Source organism: Stylophora pistillata, chromosome 8 (assembly GCF_964205215.1).
Source record: "Stylophora pistillata chromosome 8, jaStyPist1.2, whole genome shotgun sequence".
NCBI classification, from domain to species: Eukaryota; Metazoa; Cnidaria; class Anthozoa; order Scleractinia; family Pocilloporidae; genus Stylophora; species Stylophora pistillata.
In genome coordinates, this window is record NC_142526.1 from 27,416,545 (window position 1) to 27,437,023 (window position 20,479).

Genomic DNA, 20,479 nt, shown 5'->3' on the forward strand with positions numbered 1-20,479 from the left:
ATAACCGGCCCATAGTCTCTTTCGGGACGCAAAGGGGCCTATTTTCTGAACACTGATTCGTTGTCGAGCCTCGGTCAATAAAGTATTCGACTGGTGTTTATTTCTCGTTCAGCTCCTAAAATCTTGAAGTTTGAATCGTAGTTTCATAAGGGACATGAGCTTATTGCCTTGACCATGAATTTGCACATCTGAACTGATTCATGCATAATGATTTGTTGAACTTGTTGACGATTTTTGACAGTGCTAAGAAGGTGGAAGAGGTGTGTCTATCGTTTTTTTAATGCCGTATTCCCGACAGGTACACCACAGAAATCCCGCTGGACTTACCGTTTGCGTATCGTCAGAGCGAGAGTCGCACACCCATTGTGCTGCTGTATACCCAAGAAGCCAATATGGTGGAAAAGTTAGTTATTGAAGGAGCCCAAAGAAAACAGGTTTGCAAGGCGTTTAATAGTTGGTGTTTAAAATCTAACGATTTCTTTGTTTGCTTGTTTGTTTGTTTTTCAAATTTCCTTTGTTAATACTAGAATGGTCGGGTCTCATTGATAATAACGGTGAGACTAGGGATTTCTCGCTTTCAATTTATGTTTCTCGGCAGGTGGAATTGCATGTTCTTGCTCTAGCAAATGTTGGAATTGGCGAAGAACGTGCTGCAAGAAAGACGATACACAAGGCCATAGTACAGGTGGGTAAAACTAACAGTGAAACTTGTTAACATTTGCCTCAGAGTAAGGTAGAGGTGCCTCATCCCTTTTGCGCAAGTTCTTACAGTGATGTATTGATATTTAGTGTGCATGCTCGATGAGAATTTGCTCTTGCAAACCACATGCAGTAACCTTCCCTCAACTTGCGTAAGAATTTCGAATCGTCACGTCTTCTTTAGGTTTAAGACTCTAACGAGTGCCTGGGAGGTTTGAAGAGCAACAAAATATTTTTAGGTGAAGTTTCTAGTTGTATGATTGGGTGATTCAGGGGTGATATTGTTTGGAGAAATTAGGTGCTAGTTACTCTTATGGGTCAAAAGATTAGGAGAGTGATACTTGTTTTCTTCAGTACTTTACTTTCTTACGTTTTCACTCTTTTGGGAATAAAATCCAATTTTAATTTGTTCTCTTTATCCAGGGTCACTGGGTTCTTCTTCATAACGCGCACAATTCACCCCGTCTCCTGGCAGCACTTGACTCGTTCATGCAAGAGACCAAGGCAGTGGACAGTGAGTTTAGACTGTGGGTGTCCGTCCAGCCACACCCAGACATACCTTCCTCTCTGTTGCAGTCTGCTGTAAAGGTTGTAGCTGACTCACCAAAGGTATCGCCTCAGATATTACGTTAAAGAGGGTTAAAGACGACAGGTAGCAGTTTTTCCATCTTGAAAAATTTAGCCTAAGTCTTCAATACTGTCATTTTTTTATCCGTATTAATCTTTGCCCTCCTCAGTTATTCTGGTTTTTTTTTTTTTTTTTTGTAGTTTATTCTTATCTTCTTAGTGTTTCCATCGAATTTCATAATACCAAAACCAAAGTATTCACATCAGCCAGTTGTAAAATAGAAAACTATCAGAAGGAACCATTGAACTCAAATTCGGGAAAAATCGGGAGAACTCCAGTGACCGAGTCACGATTGGTTGAAGGTTTGGATGTTTGAGAAAATGACGCAAGTTTCCGGGACCAATCACGAAGTAAAGTGAAACCACAGTAATCATGGACTACACTGGACGCTCAATTGAAAACTGCTCTATCTGCCCTAAAAAACGATTATTTCAGGGATTTATTTTATTCAAATGCAATCCTCTCTGACATTGTTCGTCTGTCTTGTGAGTCCTGATAATTAGTTAAAGCAGAGTTAGGAAGTTGGTATGGTAACGAACTTACTTGTTTAACTATAATTTTGACAGTCAAAAAAAAAAAAACAAAAAAAACACCCAAGACTCTTTTCATATACCAGATATGATATCGAATACAAATTCCCATTGTTAATTATCTTTGGCAGAGCACAAAAGACAGCTTACAGCGGTCCCTTCAGTGGGTTGATAGCGAATTGATGCGAGTGAGCATGCGTCCGGAGTGGCCCGCTCTGCTTCATAATATGTGTATGTTACACAGTTTGGTCCGGTTACGAACACGGTTTGGCTTGACTGGCTGGAACAAGCCCGTGGACCTCAGGAACATAGGGACTGCGGAACTTTGGGTAAGTATCTCGGATCATTCCAGTCGTCGCGATCGTTGGTTTTGGTTTGTAACAGTGGTAGATTTAAAATTTTGACTTAAATGATATTTTCCTGCAGCAAGGATTGGAGCTGGCCGCACGCGAGTTTCAAGACAATGCCGATATGGCGGGGCTAGGCGCTGGATCAACCAGGAGTATCCAGTGGAATGGATTACGGTACATGTTAGCAGAGGTACGTGCCCTTCCCCCCTCTTCCCTGCCTCCTTTTCCTTTTCCCCTGCGACCTGAAAAAATTGATGGATATTGAATTTGAATATATGAAAATCATACATGTTTACTGCGGTTTCATGAAATGTAGGAAACCGATCCTCGTAGTTATGAACCCTACTTATGTAGTGGAAATAAGGCCTGGAAAACTTTTTTTCAGGCCTTATTTCCACTACTACATATGTAGGGTTCATTACTGCGAGGATTACTTTCATACAATCGATAGATATTATTTGTGTGGGCGAAATCATGGAATGAAATGCCTGTATCTTTTAGGAAACTTTCAAAAAATGCCTTCAAGAGGAAAATAAAATAAACACTTTTTGAGATCATAGTTTCAGAAGATTGTTATATTAATCTTCCAGAAATCGTTCAAAAAGGTTGAATTTATCTTCCTCTTGATTGATCAGTTGATATGTATTCAATTATATCGTTTCATGTATCAGTAATTTCCCGTCAAGACTGTTGTCATTTAATATTAGTAATATCATTAGTTTATCAGTAGTCTCTAGTCATTGTTGTCAATACTAGCTTTTTTAGTTCTCCTGTTACTTTTAGCTGTATTTAGTTGTATCTATTTCCTGTAAACATCACCCGCCTAGATTAGTTTAGCTACCCGCGGGCATGTTACTGCACTTTTATCTCAAAACACAATAAAATGTATGTATGTATGTATGTAATCATTAAGCTTAACCTAAACGTAAATAGAATTTCCGGCGTTTGAGTGGATATGAATTAGCCGGAAATGAAATAAACTACGGCACGGGAGCAGTGGTTACTGGGCCAGTTGAAGTGCAGCATGAGTAGAATGGAGTGCTATAAAAGGGATGCTTATCACGTGGGAAAGCATTCTAGGCCGACACTTCGTCTTGTTCACGTTATTTTTTATTTATTTATTTATATATTTATTTGATTTACTAGTGACAGTTCGAGTTTCGCAGGGGCTTCTTCGCTTGTTTGCGTTTCCAAAAATATTTAGACTTTTCCGTGCTTTGTTGGAATACATGTTTAGTAAATAAGGGCAAAGACCTTCCAGCCGTGTAGCCTTCGTAGAATGGGCTTTTCAGAGCATGAACCATGGATCCTACCCAGATTTCCTGCCGAGTCTTTTTCCCTATAGGGGTTTTTCCGGCAGGTTTTTTCTGGCCTTTGTTCTGACAGTATTCTGTGTAAACTGTCGCTCAGCTTTGTTCTAATTTTCCACTACATGTTTGAATGTAATAGAGGTTGTTGTATAACGTGTTGTTATATGTGCGGTGCTCGGCCGAAACAGCCTAAATAAACCTAATGGTTTTTCTATTCATGTTGTACTGCGTAGTGGAGCCGAAATTTGGTATTGTATCCTCGATCGAGGATTGTACTATAGCTTACAAGTGAGCTTTTACACCAGTTAACAGCTTTTTGACCAACAGGACTGTTTCCTGTTGCGAGACCTTGGAATCTTTCATACTGGAGGTAGATTTCGTAAGTGGCGCAAACTGTGAGCTGTAATAGCACCGACTAGAAAATTAGTTCATCTGCATCAATTTCAGTGAACTATTTTGTGATTAGGGAATCCATTTACAGTGGACATACATTTCCATAATTTCCGGTGAAATTCGAATGCGAAGGTTGCGTGGCTATGAAAATTATAGTAACTTTCAGAAGCAGTGAAAGAAAACTGCTGTTGTTGTTGTTTGTTGTGGTTATGGTTTTTGTTGTTGTCGTTGATGATGATGACAATTATGAAATCTTGTTTTTTGTTGATAACTGTTTTTATCTTTGCTCCTTATTACTAACTCTAATTACCTGTTTTGTGGTAAAATATAGGTTGTATATGGCAGAAACATGAGCGATGAATTTGACCGACAAGGCTTGAGTGCCATGATCGATTACTGGATCAGTCCAGCTGCAGTCAAACGGGAATTTGAAGCTTCAAAGAGTACGTGTTTGTGTTTTTGTTTGATTTTTCTTTTAATCCGCATGTTCGGCAATGGCCTTCTCTAGGCTTTTAATCTTATTATTCAATGTATAATGTCTTGTGTTCTTTTCTCAAAGTCAAGTACAAACTGCCATCAGCTTTATTCAGTAGCAACGTGAAATTAAACAGCGTTTGGTCAGCGCTTGAAGGGCTTGCTGGTGAAGGCCTCGAAGTTCCTGAAGCATGCGGTCTACACCCCTCTCCTGAGGTCAGATAAACTGACTATTAAACAGTGTGTAAAACATGATGGTTTTACTAAGATGATGTGTTGTAAAGACTACTTTTAACCCTTCGACAATTGAGAGAGAGATAACATCTAATATCTCCTCATATCCTCCCTGAATCACACATCAAGGTCACGAGAATAAAGGAAATGATCACCAACTAAGAAGCTCTTGATTGTTAAACAAATTCTCCTTGTCAGCAGCTTAGGAAATGTATAGAGAACAGTATGGAGAATATGCATACTGATGTTAGGGTGTGAAGGATTATTGACGGTTTGGTGTAGAAACTTCATGGTTAAGGGGCAATTCTGTGCAAATTCCACCAGCACTGTCATTCCGGTTACACTGGTTTTATCATTTTTTGCATGTATCTAAACTTTACAATCCCAGAAATACTAGTTCAAATTGAACATTCAAAAAAGATACGTGTTTGCCTTCTTCTTTTGGCCTCGATGAAGATGGTTATTTTATAGGTAGATTCACACTATAGCAGAACTTAGATAATCCTGAATCAAAAGAAGAGTCAAGATCGCATTCGTGTAAATTCTGTTCCCCAAATCTATTCTGTAGCGGAAAGAAACTAAAACGCGGAAATAGTGTGTAAACGCTGTAGTGCTTAATTCTTTTCCACGTCGTGCAAAAATACCTTCAGTTCAAATGAAACAACAGTATATTAGCCCTATGAGATAGAAAACGCTAAAGAAAGAGTCACTAAGACAGAGCAGGAATGGCCGAGAAAGTAGACGATTCAATGGGAATATATTCGACACTCCCTCGAAAATTTCAGGAATTATGTTCTAATTTGCACGTAGCTGTCATAGTTCGAGTCACAGAAACATTGAAACATTGTAACAAATTTGATTGATTTGTATTTACAGACTCAGCTGGGAGACGAACAGTATGTGTTCACGCGTTTAAATTACCTACTGGATCGTATGGCGTCTTCCGACACGCTGACGCACGCTGTTGTGGAGCCATCCACGCTGGTACCATCCTCCGGTGTTATTCAGCAGAGTTCGGCTGTGCACACCACTGGAGCAGGGTCAATCAGTATTGTTGGGGCAGGGGTGTTCGCTAGTGCCAGTCTAGTCTCTTTCCGTAATCGGAAGGAAGTCGATTTAAACGAAGTCTGCACGACAATGCTGACGAAGATTCCAAAAGTTTGGTCGAAGGTCAGTTGTATTCTTTTGAAGTTTCAGTTTTTCTCTCCCGTTTTCTTTTGTTGTTGTTCCCATCAAACTCTTTTTTTTTTCATATCAAATCAAGTAAGCCTCTCTCCTACCAAAATCAGCATTATCTTGTCTGACGAAGGACACAATAATTTAAAGCTGCTGTCTAATAAAAGAAAAACCACAGGCACCTTAGCTTAGTATTTTTTGAGAGGACGTAAGCCAGCGACAGAAAGCTTTTTCTCAGTAGTTTGACAAACTTGTACGCCTTCAACAGTATAGACGAAGTCGCCCCCTTTCTTCTCTCGAGACGTGTTCCGCAGAGGTTTCGTGAAAAATTATATTGCAAGAATTTTGTTTTATTTGTACTTAACAGGAGAGTGTATACGAGCGGATGAAGAAGACAGGAGGACCAAATTCCTTTAATCTCTTTGTCATAGCTGAGATGGAATGTATGCATAGACTATTGGCGTGTGTTCGCGAAACTTTATTGGTAAATGACTGGTTTTATTCCCTTTTTCCATGCTACTATGAAATTGTAAGTTCTTTTTTTTTTGGTTGCATTCCAGTTGGAATCTGGCATATTAGTTAAATTTCTGAACAAGTGCAAATCTCAATGAAAAATTATTCGCCCTCTAATCTATCCGAGAAAACTTTTTTGAGTAGAATTTCCCCCTAATCCTTTGACCATTTTTCTTGACATCACCCATATTCACCTCCAGGAAAACTTGTCAAGGGAAATCTTCCCAGTTTGAATATGGCTTACACTTCAGGAAACCTGGAATTTGAGATCCTGATCGTAACGAAGCCAAAGATCTGTTGCTACTTTTTCTCCCTTAAATGTTATCGGGATACAATAACAATTGAGAAGCAGAAGGTGGCACGAGTAAAGTGATGATAACTTTGCAAATAATTTTCCTTGCCACTCTCGTAAATGTTCAATCAACTCGGAGAGCCACTAGAAGCAATAGTTTTCTGCCACACTAAAATCTGAACCGTTGCAAAATAAAAGAGGATCATTTTTCGTTTCAAGTTGTACTGTTGAGAACTTGCATGCTCTGAATTCTTTCGTGTGATATTTTTTTTTTTGCTGCTGATGTACTGATCTGTTTGTTGTAGTCAATCAAGGCGGTAACAGAAGAGAGTCTGTGTGGTGACCGTATCAGCGAGGAGCTACTGGACTCTGCTGATGACCTTTACCACATGAGAATTCCCAGCAAATGGAGTCAGCTGGGAGGAGATTCCTCCCCTCCCCCCACGTGGAGTTTGGCCGCCTGGTTTACCGACCTTGGAAACCGGTTTTCACATATTGACCGAATCATTGTGCAGGTAAATAATCAATGCGAAAGGCGGTTTGATGTTCTGATATTTCTTGAACTGAATCGGCTGAAATACTTGCTCTTCGTTTGTTAGGGTCGTGAAAGAGTACCGGCCTATTGGCTTGGAGCTTTCTTTAACCCACGGCGTTTTCTCTCCATCATCAAACAGGTAACACTACAACAGAAAACGTTTCATTTGTAAAAATTTGTGTCTGCGTTATGATCGTATTTATTAACACCGTATGGTGTTCCTCAGGAGGCTGTCAGAAACTACGAAGGAAGGCTTTCAGGAACAGAACCGTTTGTGTATCAAACAGAAGTCACGGGAAGAGATAAAGATCACGTGAGCAAGCGTTCTTTTTTTTTTTATTGAGGAGAGAAATTGTACAGTCGATGACCTGGAATCTTATTTTGAAATGTATTTGTTCTACTAGATCTTAGGCCTTTTCGAACCATGCTTACTTGACGGTTTCTTATGCAATGCAACAAAGGCGTTTTTTGAAATTACAACTTAATTTATTTTGTAGATGGTCAAGCAGCTGTAACTAACACTTCTGGTTTTAGTCTTGGTTTTAGTCTTGGTTCCTTTTTCTGTTTCTGGTGAGCTGATCTTATCAGTAAGAAGGAAAGGTTTCTTTTTTACACCCAGCGACTGGTCACCAGCTCCCTGAGACTCAACTATTGTGCAACTCTGATTGTTGCCCTGCGCTCACGATTAGTTCAAACATATTCGTTTTTTTTAATCACTTTCCTTTAACCGTTTCATTAGCTCACTAATTTCTGTTTAATTTAATTTCACCAACTAGTTGAGAGAACCTCCGCTTGACGGAATGTTCGTGTATGGCATTTACTTATGGGGCTGTGCCTGGGAGAAAACCACCGGGGACCTCTTGGACGCTCCTCCAAAATCTGGCCCGACCCCTCTCCCTGTGGTACACATTGTTGCTCTTCCTCAGACTGAGAAAGCCTCCTTGAATGACCCTGTGCGTGCCGCTGTGTCATACTCGTGCCCATGCTACTCGTCCAGGATTTGTCAGCGAGAGCCTGTTATGCTTTTGGATGTGGACAACAAAGATGTTCCTTCCACGCGCTGGCCTCTTCGAGGACTTTCTAGTACATTAAGACCCTTTTAAGTGTCTTCAGTAGACACTAGAAACTTTTGCGCTTAATGGCCTTCTTTCAAGTAGAATCTTAATGAGTTCTTTTAACAGTTAATTCCGTTATGTGTCAGAGGTCGTTTTATTGTGCTTATATATTCCTCAATTGCTTTTCCCCGCTCAATTTTTCAAGCGTCTGTGATTGTTACAAACGTTAGCACTAACGGGTTCATTAACCGAATTCTTGCACCAGCTTGCTTTCATTTTAAGTACTCAAAATTGCGTTCCGGAATGAAAGTTCATTTAGTATAACTAGAAAACAAAACAGCAGTGCAGTTAAAAAAAATTGTACATAAATGTTTGTCAGCATGATTCACACTTTGTTCCAACCACCTGTTCCGGACCGTTCGATCTTGTTTTTATTTTACGTCAAAAAGTTCTCCATTGCTGTTATCTTTTAGACCATAATTTATTACTTTGTAGTTCGGCGAAATACTTCTTATGGTCAAGTAAATGTAATTCATTTGGAGAGGATTCTCCTCACCATTTACGTTTGTAGAGAAAATGCAACATTTTTGACAAAAGTGAGGTGGGTGTGTTTTGTCTGCGTGCAGCTGCCTGCAGACTGCATGTATGTAACAATTATTTAACATTTTACTGCAAGAGAAAATAGCCCGCTGACCTACTTTTTCGTTTTGTTGCACTTCTGATGTTAACCCGACTTTAAACAGAAGCATTAGTCCTGCCCAGGTCGCCTTCCGATCCCCTCCAATGGGTTCCTAACGGCCGACGAAAGCGAGGCTTCCCCCAAGAATCTTGGAGGAGAACCGTAGAAAGAGAAATGAGGGACAGAGCTTGGACATGGGGGCAGCTTGACCGACTGGCAACTGACAGAAATCAATGGTGTTCTGTGGCCGAAGCCTTATGTGCATGGACGCACGAAGAGTCCTAACTTACTAACCAAACAGAAGCACAGTTTGAACTTTGCAAGGCCCCTTTCCTTGCAACTTCATTGTTAGCACGCAAATAAAGGGTTAATCAAAAAAAGCAATAATGGACGGGAAGAGTGTACGAACTTGTTTTTCATAGACGAAGGATATGAAGGTTTTTAGTTTTTTTTCTTCTTTTTGACAGCCCCTCTTCAAATTGTCATCGCTTTTCCTCTTGCACTTTGACGTTTCGGTAATTAAGTTGCTTCTTTTTGTTTTCAAGTGGTTAAATAAGTCCTACATTTATGATCCTTTATCTTTAAAACCTGCCTCGAACTATGCTCTTTTCTCGTCTACACAATCTCTTTTTGTCCGTTCCACGGGTCAAGTGCACTACACTTGGTGATCGGCTTTCGCCCGTGCTGCTTCTGTCTTACGGAACTCGCTGCCGTTACCAATCAGATCCTGTAGCAGCCTAGCTACTTTTGAGAAACAAATCAAAACATTTCTTTTTAGGAGAGCGTTCAGCGCTAGTTTATAATACTTATTAGTATAATTTCAGAGCTGAACAAAGAGTTTCCAGCAATCTGATTGGTCGAGCGGTTCCTTATATGACGCTATATAAACCGCTCCGCGCGGTTTATATAAAATGTTAAACTAAAATGTTAATAAATGTTACTAAAATGTTATGATTTTAGAAATTTCTCTGTTGTTCAGCTCTGAAATTACACTAAAACAATTATTCGCCTCAGGTTCGGTGAATATTGTCGAATAATTGTTAAATGTAATGTGAAGCGGTTTTGAATTTTAAATAGTTCTAGCGCTATAATCAACTGTTTTTTATAATAATTGATAGCTAAAGGAAAGGCACACTACGCACACTATATTGAAAACAACATTATCGACAAGCACGAATCGAATGGTATTCTGTCAACTCTGACTCGAAGTACCCGGGTTGGTCAATTCGGTGACTCTGTTTTCATCTCCCTTGATGCACCGAGGGAACAGTGAAAGTAGAATCTGCTTGTAACCTCGGCGGTAATTTCCATTGCTCAGCCCGTAGATAAACGGGTTCAAACAGCTGTTGATCAACGCCAAGAGGGAGAGGACGTGGTGTAGTGTGTTGTCTAGTTTTGTTTTCCCCACCATTGCCAGGGTGTAGTTAATCTGAGACGGTGCGAAGCAGATTATAAGTGCTACAGAAGCCACCCCAACCATACGCGTTATTTTCCCGCGCAGTTTAGCCTTTCCCTCGGCTGAGGCGACTGTGGATCTGCTTGCTTTATGAACCATGTGAATGAACAGGAACAACACGGTCAGGCACGGAAACGCCATTTTGAAAAAGGTTTGAATAACTGCCACGATGATGCGGAGTGTTTGATTGACCGAGCCAAAGTTCCATTTGCATCGGCTGTTTGGGGGATTCGACGAAACGTAGGAGAGTTCAAATAAACTTGAAGCACAAAGGATAACCGACCACAGCCACACGAGGACAATGTAAACGAGTGTGCGCTTCTTGTTGAAGACCTGTTTGTACTGTTGAGGCTTGACAACTGCAAACCAACGCTCCGTTGCCAAAGCCGCACAGATGTAGGCAGAAAAAACCACCATCTGGAAGAGAAACGTACGACTCCAAATAACACGACAGAAGACATCGCCCAAGACGTGATTGGTCGGATAAGGAAACGCGTCTCCAAGGACCAAAGCTGGGTTTGTGACGAGCATCAGGGCGGTGAGAACATCAGATATAGCCAAGCATAGAATCAACATGTTGTAGGATTTCTTCAACAACTTTGCTCTGTTCAGAAGGAGAAGGAGAATGACAAGCAGATTCCCAAGAAAGGCCACCGTGGCGATAATAATGCAAGTTGTCTGAGTGTAGAGTGATCTTCCAATCTCTACGTCTCTTGCTGGCGCAGCAGAGGAAATGGTTGTCGAAGCATTCGATGAACCATTTGTAGAATTCATATTTGCACATTACTCGCGTTGGGTCTAGTTGGTGAAAAAGATAAAAGGTTGTGTAAGGCTCATTTAACCCTTTAACTCCCAGAGGAGATGAAAAAAGAATTTCCCCCTTTAATATCAATACATTTTCCTATGTGATGATAGGGTTGTCGCACCCAAACTGGGAAACTGAACCTTCGTGGACGGCACAGCAATAACTGGGGGAAAATAACTCGGTAGAGACCACTCGGCAGCGAGAACGGAAACTCGTCACAATTTCCTGGCACAAGGAGATGTACTTCGAGCGAGCTTATACGGACGTTTAGGATGAGACAGCGTTTGGTTCCATAGTAAACTTTATTCTAGGTCAGGCCAACAACTGACATGACCTTTAGCGTACTCAAGTTCGTAATCATCAAAACTGTACAAGGTAGTTGCTTATCAACTAACTGGTGTGAAGCGCTATATATTGTTATCCAAATCGACCATATTTGAACAGCATAACAAAAGAAGCGGTAAAGATCTCTTTGAAGTCAAACGAAAGCTACTTAAATATTCCCATCTGTTCCTACGACGAAAACAATTTAAAATTAAAAGGACGGATGCAATAAACTCGAGGCCATTAAAAATAGGAGAGACTTAGGTGAGAATTCACAGCTCTGGTATAGAAAATATACCTATCTTAATTGGAATAGCTCAGATTAGGAAATAAGAGTGGAAAAGTAACTAAAAGTTTCTGCTTATCCATGCAAGGTTGGTGTGGAAACTATCGTATGAAAGGAAATTAGAATTACGAGTATAAACTCAGCTGCCAACTACCACGAGAACTAATCTCGCCTGAAAGACCATTAACACTTATATTCTAAGCAACATGACAATCTGCGCTCTTTCCTTACATTTAGGTAGCTCGGAAAGCCGCAAAACTCTTAAACAAAAGTTTATCTTTCTAATCGGCACTCTTAATCCCACAGGTATCAACGAACGCTTTTCATTCCACTAATTCATTCGTGTTTTTCTCGTCGCCAAGTTCCCATCAATAGCGTAGCTCCACTTTCTGCATATAAACCCACACACAACCCACAATTCCTCCATTCAATCTTACGAAGGGCTGACGCTAACTCGAAACGTCACCTTTTTAACCCTTTACGGTGGCCAATTTACAATTTCAACTCAGTTGATATTACCAAATATTGAAAATTTACTTGTGGCTTTCTATCTTTTTAAAACATCCCAATGAAAGAAACTTGCATGAATTGTGAACGCTAAAATTCCGAAAACAACGCCGGAATAAATATGCTTCAACATCCCCAGGGAAAATCACTAAATTTTCCCGTAACACCTACAAACAGGTGATGAGAATGCTAAAACATGAATTTCAATCAAATCTGAAGATCCGATTGTAAACACTCCCCTCTAGCTGCTACACATTTCCTTGCAATTAAATGAAGTTCACATGATTTTCTCTCACGGAATCATTTTCGTCTCATTCTGCCTCAATCCTCAACATTACCGATACTAACAGTAAAGAAAACAAATATGTGCTCAGTTATATCCTTTCGTGGGTGCTTTAATCTTGCGGTGATTGGCCATCATGATGGAGAACGAAAAAGAAGAATATGCCCCATCAGGCCAGGGATTCAGTTTTAACATTTTTTCCTCACAGGTACCAAAGACCATACTCCACTTTTTTTACCTTTAATGTTTCAATTTCCCTCAAAAATGAATAAATCATAATAATTGTCGGTATGATCCTAGGACTTTGGTATAATGGGACGATCATCACCTGTTCTAAGATAACCGTGTTTTTTGGCTTTTTTTTGGTCTTTTCATTCTCGGTAAATGCAAACCAATAAACCAAATTACCTTTATCAAGGTGTCTGAGATTAAAATTTACTTACCTAAACTAAGAGAAACACTGGTTTGGACCTCTCAGTTCTGTGCGATGATAATTCGCTTACACTTTATTTTCATGAACTCGTCCATCTGCGAGTGTTTCGCGGTTTTTATACTAGCCTCTTTTTTGGGAGGTAATAAAAAGAAATTAAAATTGTGAAATCCTGACAGAGTTGTTCGGATGTGATTGAATAAAAGTTAAGTGTTACAACAAAGAAGTAACCAGAAAAAAATCCCTTTTTTTGTTTTTTACAGATGTTAACTTGAAACTCTTTCTCAGGGGTGTTACAGTTTAAATTGATTTACTAAACTCGCCCACGCAACCCTGGACGTTTTATTTTGAATATTTTGTGGTGTTATTACTATCATCAGTATCATTATGTTCCTATGATATTTAAATCATATACCTGTCCGTTGTTTACGAGTAAAACCAAACTCATCTAGTCCTTACTTGTCAGATACGTAGTTTATGGCTTTCAATTTTAATTGATATGGTTAACTGTGTTTATTTTTTCTGATCTCAGAAAAAACGTATCTTCCAGACTAGCCATCAAAACCACTTTTTCTCAATCTTCGGTGTCATTCCAAAAAAAAAAAAAAAGTTTTTCTCAGACCATTGATTTACCTACTGCAGTGAGTGAACATTTAACAATTTGCTGCATGAAATTACCTTACGCTGCACAAGCCTCCTATCTAGCGGATCAAAGTAGTACTTAACTTGTGACAAAATACTAAGACATGGACAACTGCTAATAGATTTACACCAATTTCGCCGAGCGATACCCATTTGCGCTAAAAAAAGTCATTAAGTCGGGAGATCATAAACCAGAGCTTAAAGTGCTACTGAGACGAAATCAAAATTGATGTTCTTCAAAACAAATTTTTTATGCCGACAATTTAAGTTTAGATCCTAAACAAAAAGAAAAAAATACAATTCAGACCTATCGCGGCAAGAAAAGTCCGAAAAATTTTTGAATAAAACTCACTAAATTTCGTCCGCCAATGCTCAAACCACAGGGGGCCCATACAATCTGTTTGTGAAGCCGATTGTTATTTTATAGTGAACGTACCAGATTTACCGTTTGCCTCGCCCATAGTGATATATTGCTGACTATGTATATAAATCAATGATAAATAAACGTTGAATTACTTTACCTGTGGTGTATAGTCGTCCTTTTGCCTCAAAAAATGATTTTTTGAGCGATTTTGAATAAGTTTGAGTTCGTCGTTAATGTAACGAATTAAAAGAAAGACAAAGGTGGAATCCTTGTTCTGAAAGACTTCCAGCGCTCGAGCAATTTTTTCCCCGAAAATCGCATTGCTCCGCTTTCAAACTTCGCAGCATTAAGGTCCAAAGATTCACGATTCTCCTCATACCTTCCAATCGAAAATTCATCCAAACGGACCGGAGCTAGCCCTAGAAGAAAATCAAAATGCCACAGTATTAGAGCGTCTGGGATGCGTTGCAAGATTCTCATGTGCCAGCCAGAAACCTTCATGAGGTTTCCCTTTTCTGATTGGACGAGGTTAAACGATGACCAATTCATGGCCAGCTGAAAAGTGTTTTCCATATTCTAGGAATGGCACCCGGGGCAATCCTTTTTCATGTCTAATCTACGTCGATACTCCTTTCGGGTGGAGGTTTGAGCGATGTAGGCGTACGAATGCCATCCATTAGCTTTCGTAACTATTTCGTTTGGCCTGTGTAGCGATATTTCAGCAATCGTATTAAAGAATAATTGCCCAATCCTGCATAACACAACTCTGTAGGGTGCCATTTCCGGCCTCAAAACGACGATTAGACACTCCTAGAACTATTCAAGTACAACAATCTCCGTCCATTTTTTGGTTAAGAGCCTGCGCGAAAGTTTAGGGGATATTGACTATGAAGTCACAGACTTACGCGCGGCCATTTCGCAGTTTGAGTAACGGCGGACGTCGAATCGAGGAAAGCAAGTCTAAAAGAGACAGACTTCCACTTCGAGTTTTCATTCCAAATTTCGTGAGAGTGGTAAGTAAGGATTCTAAAATGTGAAAAATCTGGCAAACGCTTAATTTGGTCTTAGTAGCACTTTAAACTGGATACACTGATGATCTCAAAGAAATAACTCAATTCCTCTTTACTCATCCCTTACGAGACAAAAATCAGAAGAAAGGAGAAAATCCTTTGTGTATTCAACGACTTCCCCCCCGACGCTGTAATCTGCAGTTAGTCTTTTTTGTTATAAGTTTGACTCTTATTTCTCTAATTTATTTATTTATTTGACGTGTTCTTTTTAATCAGTCATGATCGAATTTAGATTGATAAACTTTTTTGAAGAGATCGTCGAACTTCGCTAGTAAGAGGTAACCAGTAGTAAGCCACTTCACAGCATTTGAAATGAAATCTCCACTTCAAAGAAATTTATCACTTGGCCGCCGTATTTTCTATCTTATACAGAATGGTAATTGAACCGGGTGGAGTGCAATTCGGACTGAAACCATACGCGTGATTGCAAAATCAAACGAGCTCGCAGCAAGAATCACAAGTATGATTTTAGAACAAAAAATGTTGCGCTACACGAAGTTAAATTACCACTTCATTACCTGATTTTGAACTGAAAAATACAGGAATTTTTAGTCTCTACAAATATTTTATTGATGCAGCGTTGAGCTGGCTTGTAAAAAGTTGTAAAAGCTGTCTTTCATTTTCCTGCAATTCAGTTGCTCAGTTTAAACAAGCCTTGAAATCTAGATCAGGGCCCAGTTGCTCGAAGGCCGATTAGCGCAAACCCAGAGTTAAATTTTAATCCAGTTTTCTATATTTCTTTGCATGTTCAAAAGCCGTTTCGGGACAATTTTCCCAATTCTTTTTAGAGCACTCAATCATCAAATTGTAGACAAATGGAATTAAACTGAACTTTCTTTTAAAGCTTCTAGATCTGAAATCAAATTTCACACTAACCCTAGCTGGGTTATCTTAACTCACCTTTGAACAACCCGGCCCTGATTGGCTGTTGTGTTTTAGTATAGCTTTCTGACTGGCTGAGAAAAAGATGCGATATAGAGCATAAAATGGTTCGATTCGTGAATAAATCGCACCAATGAGAGCCAATAAAATTACAAGGATCACCAGTGATCCCAAAATGGATGCAATAAATTAAAATAATTCTAGACCATTTTTTGTGGTAAACCATGGACTTATATCACTTGTCTGTGGTATTTTTGTGGCTCCTGCCTCCTCTCTCATGGGGATCTAGTTGAGTGAGTTAGTGATGGAAAGTAAGGATAGAAATCCTAACTTGACCTAGTTTTAACCGATGTTTTCCCGGTGCCACTTATTGTTTTTGTCGGAGTATCTAATTTGTTCGAAATTCGCACTCGATACATATTTGAGTTCTCTCCTTTTGTGATTTCTGGCTTATCACCAACAGCGCATCATACCGATTTTCATTTCTTGCTGTGACACTACAAAAGACAAGAACGTCTCAAAATAATTTCAATCTTGTAATTTTCATTCCGAAATGAAAAAAACTTCTCGCAAATATCTAAGTACGTGGGATCTGCACATCATGGAAACTGAGGAAACTTTTTTTACTTCGAACAGAGAGCATCATTTATCGTTTGAATTAGCGACATATGCACAAAAGAGCCGCTAAATTTGCGAAGCGAGCAAGGTCCAAAAAACAATACCTAGGCCCTATTGCTAGACACAAGCCGCCGATTTGCAATTTTGGACACTAGTGACCGATTTCCGATTTCGGACATTAGTGGCCTATTTGTGATTTGGACACTAGTGACCGATTTGCGATTTTAGAGACTAGTGCCGGCCGACTTGCGATTTTGGACACTAGTGGCCGATCTGTGATGTTGGACACTAGTGATCGACTTTGGATTTTGGACGCTGGTGGCCGCTTTGCGATTTCGGACGTTCGTGGCCGATGATGGATTTTGGACACCAGTGGCCGATTTGCCATTTTGGCTACTAGTAGCTGATTTCAAATTTTGAACACTAGTGTCCGATCGATCTATTTGCCATTTTGGATACTGATGGCCAATTTGCGATTTTGGACATTAGTGGATACACTGGACGATTTGCGATTTAAACACAAGTGGCTGATTTGCTATTTTGGACATGAGTTGCCGATTTGCGGGGCTGTGTTAACCGGGGGCGCTTCTCCTATTTGGGGCTCTTTGCTTATATTACTTGCTTGTGTGTTTACTTGATTTTATTTACTTACTCGAGGTGCTGCACTTACTTGAGGCGCTTTTTCTACTTTACCTGTTTTGCTTACATGAGATGGTTTGCTTACTGACTTGGAGTGCTTTGTTTTCTCTCGGTGCTTCGCTTAGTTGGGGCGCTTCGCTTACCTGAGGTGCTTTGCCTTCTTACCTGCTTTGCCTACTCAAGGTGCTTTCCTATATGAGTTCTACAGATACTAAAGAGTTGTGTCTAAATTTCTAATGTATATTCAAAGGCTAAAATCATTATTAGTTCTACTTGGGGATTTTTCTCTTTATTAATATGAACCTAATGCCAGTCACCGTTCCAAGCCAAAACGTATCTCCTTGTGTCTTAGTTTGTTTTTTTGTTTTATGCGTTTTGTTTCAGTTGTTGTTGTTGTTGTTGTTGCGGTAGCCTTGGAGCAGACGCCTTGTTCATTAAAGTAAGTTGGTAGCAAAACCGATACTAGAGACCATGTTATTTCTCTTAGTTTGGGAGATTCGAAATTAACCAGTGTGGCTGGCGGGCTTACGAGCAGTAAAGAAATTGGCTGGCTCCTTCAGAAGCTGGCAAATATTCTCAGACAGTGGCCATCGTGCGTATAATTAGTAGTTATTATTCGTGCTCGTGTGTCGTTGTGCCCAGTGTTTCGCAGTGACTGAGCTTGCCTTCGTAGTAAGAAAAAGTAAAATTGCATGTTGATCGAAATATAATATAATCTCGACAGAAAAGGAAACGAGTTTTACTTCATGGGGCGAAGTCGCACGGGCGGTAGCCTGGGGGGCAAAACCTCCAGTTGTCGATTGCTTAGCGCACAGAAAGGCCATATTAAAGCTCACGATAAGCCTCCAGCCACGCAGGCTTGCTAAAAAGTGAACACTGACTTGCTAGGCATTCCCCAGCTGACCAATAAAAATGCTTGAAAGCACCAATTCGCATGTAAGGTATACTATGATAAACATTGATCTTTAAAAATAAAATCTGCCTATTCGAGTGGGAGATTTTACGTAGCAGTACATTTTAACAGTAACAGCTATCGGTTCAAGTTATGAATGCTATAGGTGGAGCAGTTTGTTCCCTTTACTTGAGAAGTACTTTACCGAATATGTTGAGTATATCCACCATGATTTTCTTTTAATTAAATATTTTGGGAACAGATCGAAAGTCGTGCGTTCCTGAAATTTCCGATCATGCATCAAGACTAGTAGGGAATGACAATAAAAAAGAAAAGACAATTAAAACAATTGAGATCATATAAATTTCATATTACTATTATCAAACGGTCGAATTATTGTGGAAGTATATTACGTATGGGAGCACAGGGGGAGCACTACAGTCGAGGATAGGAATAAGAGTCCCCCCCCCCCTACCCCATCACTGCCTCTCCATTCACATCTTCTGCAAAGCAGTAACTCAATGCAATAATTCTGCCCAGGTTGGCGAACCACACGAAAACATTTCATACTCTGCCAGAATCAATCAAATTGAAGAGGAAGTTTTTAAGTTCTCTGCTCTCGCGCTGCGAAAAACTCAAAACATGAGAGTCAAACACTCAGCATTAACCGTGCATAACAACTATACATGCGCGAAATTCTAACTTTGAATAAGACATAAATATTTAATGGTTCTTTGTATTTAATTTGAATACATTCCTGACTCCAAAGTACCTTTCTTAGACAAATTAATTTGCTGAAAGAATTGACAGTTTCTATTCGTGTTTCGCAGTTGGACCCCCCCGGTCTCTTCGGCTGCGACTCCGCAAGAGAAAAAGATTAACGCGCTAGTCTACACGGCCTTAAACATACAAAACCTGACTATTTCCATCTTGCCTGTCACTAATTATTATCCTCTATGGTTGTGCTCATCAACCAATTCAAAATAATAAGAAATATTAATAGTATTTCTTATTATTAATTCAAAATCGGCTAATGAACGTCAGAGGTCATGATTGTCTCTGTTAATTAACTATTTGAGCCGAGGTTGTTTAATTATGTATGTTAGAAAAGGAGGAAGATGTGTTTGCAACCATAGTGACAGCCCCGAACAAACCCAAACTGGATGATAGTCCTTCAGTCACGCTCTAAAAAGCAGCAGTTGTTTAAGATCTTTGGAGAGCTTCACTCATCGTCTGTTTATAATATAACGAGAGGTCAGTCTTAATAATACATTTCTTAAACTGTGAGAAATAACTTATTCTATCTGTTAAGAGAATTCAAGCTGCCTGAATCGATAGTCAGTTACAAGTCGTCAAGGCTGAATGAGTCTATCTGAGCAAAAACGTTAGACATAGCATTGATCCAAAGATTATACACTTCCGTGAACAAGAGCAATGTTTGGATTGTCGATCAGGTTTGGAAGGTGTATATCTTACGAATATTCCGGCTGAAATTTTGTTCTCAGTTTTAGCTCTAACTGTGGTTGATATTTTATATTTTCAAAAACGTTTAAATTATTAAACATTTTTGAGTCTCAATGCGGTTGGAGGCATAAAAAGTCTTTACATCCCTTTGTTATTGGACTCACCTGCGTTGAATGTCACGGTGCAATAACTTCGTACTTCGCCCTTGTTTCCATATCTCTTTTGATCACCAACCAGGAAAATTATATTGTTTCTCAGTAAGGCGGAACTGTTTCAGTAACAATGCTGTGACGTTCTGAAAGGAATTCAATGAAAAATAAAAATTCTTGATCGTAATCAGGAATTCAGGCCAATATTTTGATATCCTGATGACGTTGTTTAATTTTAAATTACGGGCGTTGAAAACCAAAAACAAAAAATAGCTATAAATGTGTATGAAAATTGATATTTTAAAAATTAGAAATAGAAATAGTAGATTGCATAGGATCATATATCAACGAATAAATGGGTGGTTTGTGTGGTTAGTACCTCGAGCAACAGACCTAGAATCAGGGCCTGAATAAATTTAAAACTGAATGTTTTTTTCTTCATATGATTAGATTACAGTTTTGAGAAACGTTCGGTTACAGCGGCCAAAACTATGTCTTCATTTTTTTAATATACTTTGCTAAGAAGTCTAGAATCTATGGCTTCTTCAATGGGCGAAGTGTTGTGGAAGTCTAGCTAGCGGAGAATGAAAGTTTAAGAAATAAATTGAAACCCCGCAAAACCACTTGACCACAACCTTTTGACGCAGATAAAGGTTGCATCTCGAGACTCAAAACTGGGCGCAGAGTCATCTTCTTAATGTCTATTCTTGTTCCTGTTTGTAATCTTCATCTCTTTACTTTTAGACTGCTCCGTGAAAGTACTCTAACGTCACAACCCAAAATAACGTGACCCATAATGC

At 39.5% G+C, this 20,479-nt stretch overlaps 2 protein-coding genes across 7 annotated transcripts in view; one reads left to right on the forward strand and one right to left on the reverse strand.

Annotated features, from left to right (window-relative positions):
- LOC111324186 (dynein axonemal heavy chain 8) overlaps positions 1-8,785 on the forward strand; it is a 75,080-nt gene extending 66,295 nt beyond the window's left edge. For all 4 annotated transcript variants that reach the window (XM_088731870.1, XM_088731872.1, XM_088731871.1 and 1 more), the window contains exons 82-94: positions 299-434; positions 599-685; positions 1,123-1,308; positions 1,989-2,186; positions 2,284-2,397; positions 4,242-4,353; positions 4,470-4,600; positions 5,495-5,788; positions 6,162-6,278; positions 6,905-7,114; positions 7,199-7,273; positions 7,361-7,447; positions 7,911-8,785. In XM_088731870.1, coding sequence (XP_088587996.1) covers positions 299-434; positions 599-685; positions 1,123-1,308; positions 1,989-2,186; positions 2,284-2,397; positions 4,242-4,353; positions 4,470-4,600; positions 5,495-5,788; positions 6,162-6,278; positions 6,905-7,114; positions 7,199-7,273; positions 7,361-7,447; positions 7,911-8,237 — 2,074 coding nt within the window. In that variant the 3' untranslated portion in view covers positions 8,238-8,785. The remainder of the gene's footprint in view (positions 1-298; positions 435-598; positions 686-1,122; positions 1,309-1,988; positions 2,187-2,283; positions 2,398-4,241; positions 4,354-4,469; positions 4,601-5,494; positions 5,789-6,161; positions 6,279-6,904; positions 7,115-7,198; positions 7,274-7,360; positions 7,448-7,910) is intronic.
- On the reverse strand, positions 8,652-20,449 carry LOC111322640 (melatonin receptor type 1B-like). Of its 3 annotated transcripts, XM_088731874.1 has the most exons (5): positions 20,315-20,449; positions 19,695-19,825; positions 14,123-14,384; positions 12,973-13,089; positions 8,652-11,122 (listed from the first exon to the last, which is right to left on the reverse strand). In XM_088731874.1, the coding sequence occupies exon 5, from the start codon at positions 11,096-11,098 to the stop codon at positions 10,061-10,063; it is 1,038 nt and encodes a 345-aa protein (XP_088588000.1). In that variant the 5' UTR covers positions 11,099-11,122; positions 12,973-13,089; positions 14,123-14,384; positions 19,695-19,825; positions 20,315-20,449; the 3' UTR covers positions 8,652-10,060. The 3 variants fall into 3 exon arrangements, with proteins under 3 accessions (XP_088588000.1, XP_088588001.1, XP_022781509.2); XM_088731875.1 differs by lacking the exon at positions 12,973-13,089; XM_022925774.2 differs by lacking the exons at positions 12,973-13,089; positions 14,123-14,384.
- Between the last annotated feature and the right edge of the window lie 30 nt (positions 20,450-20,479).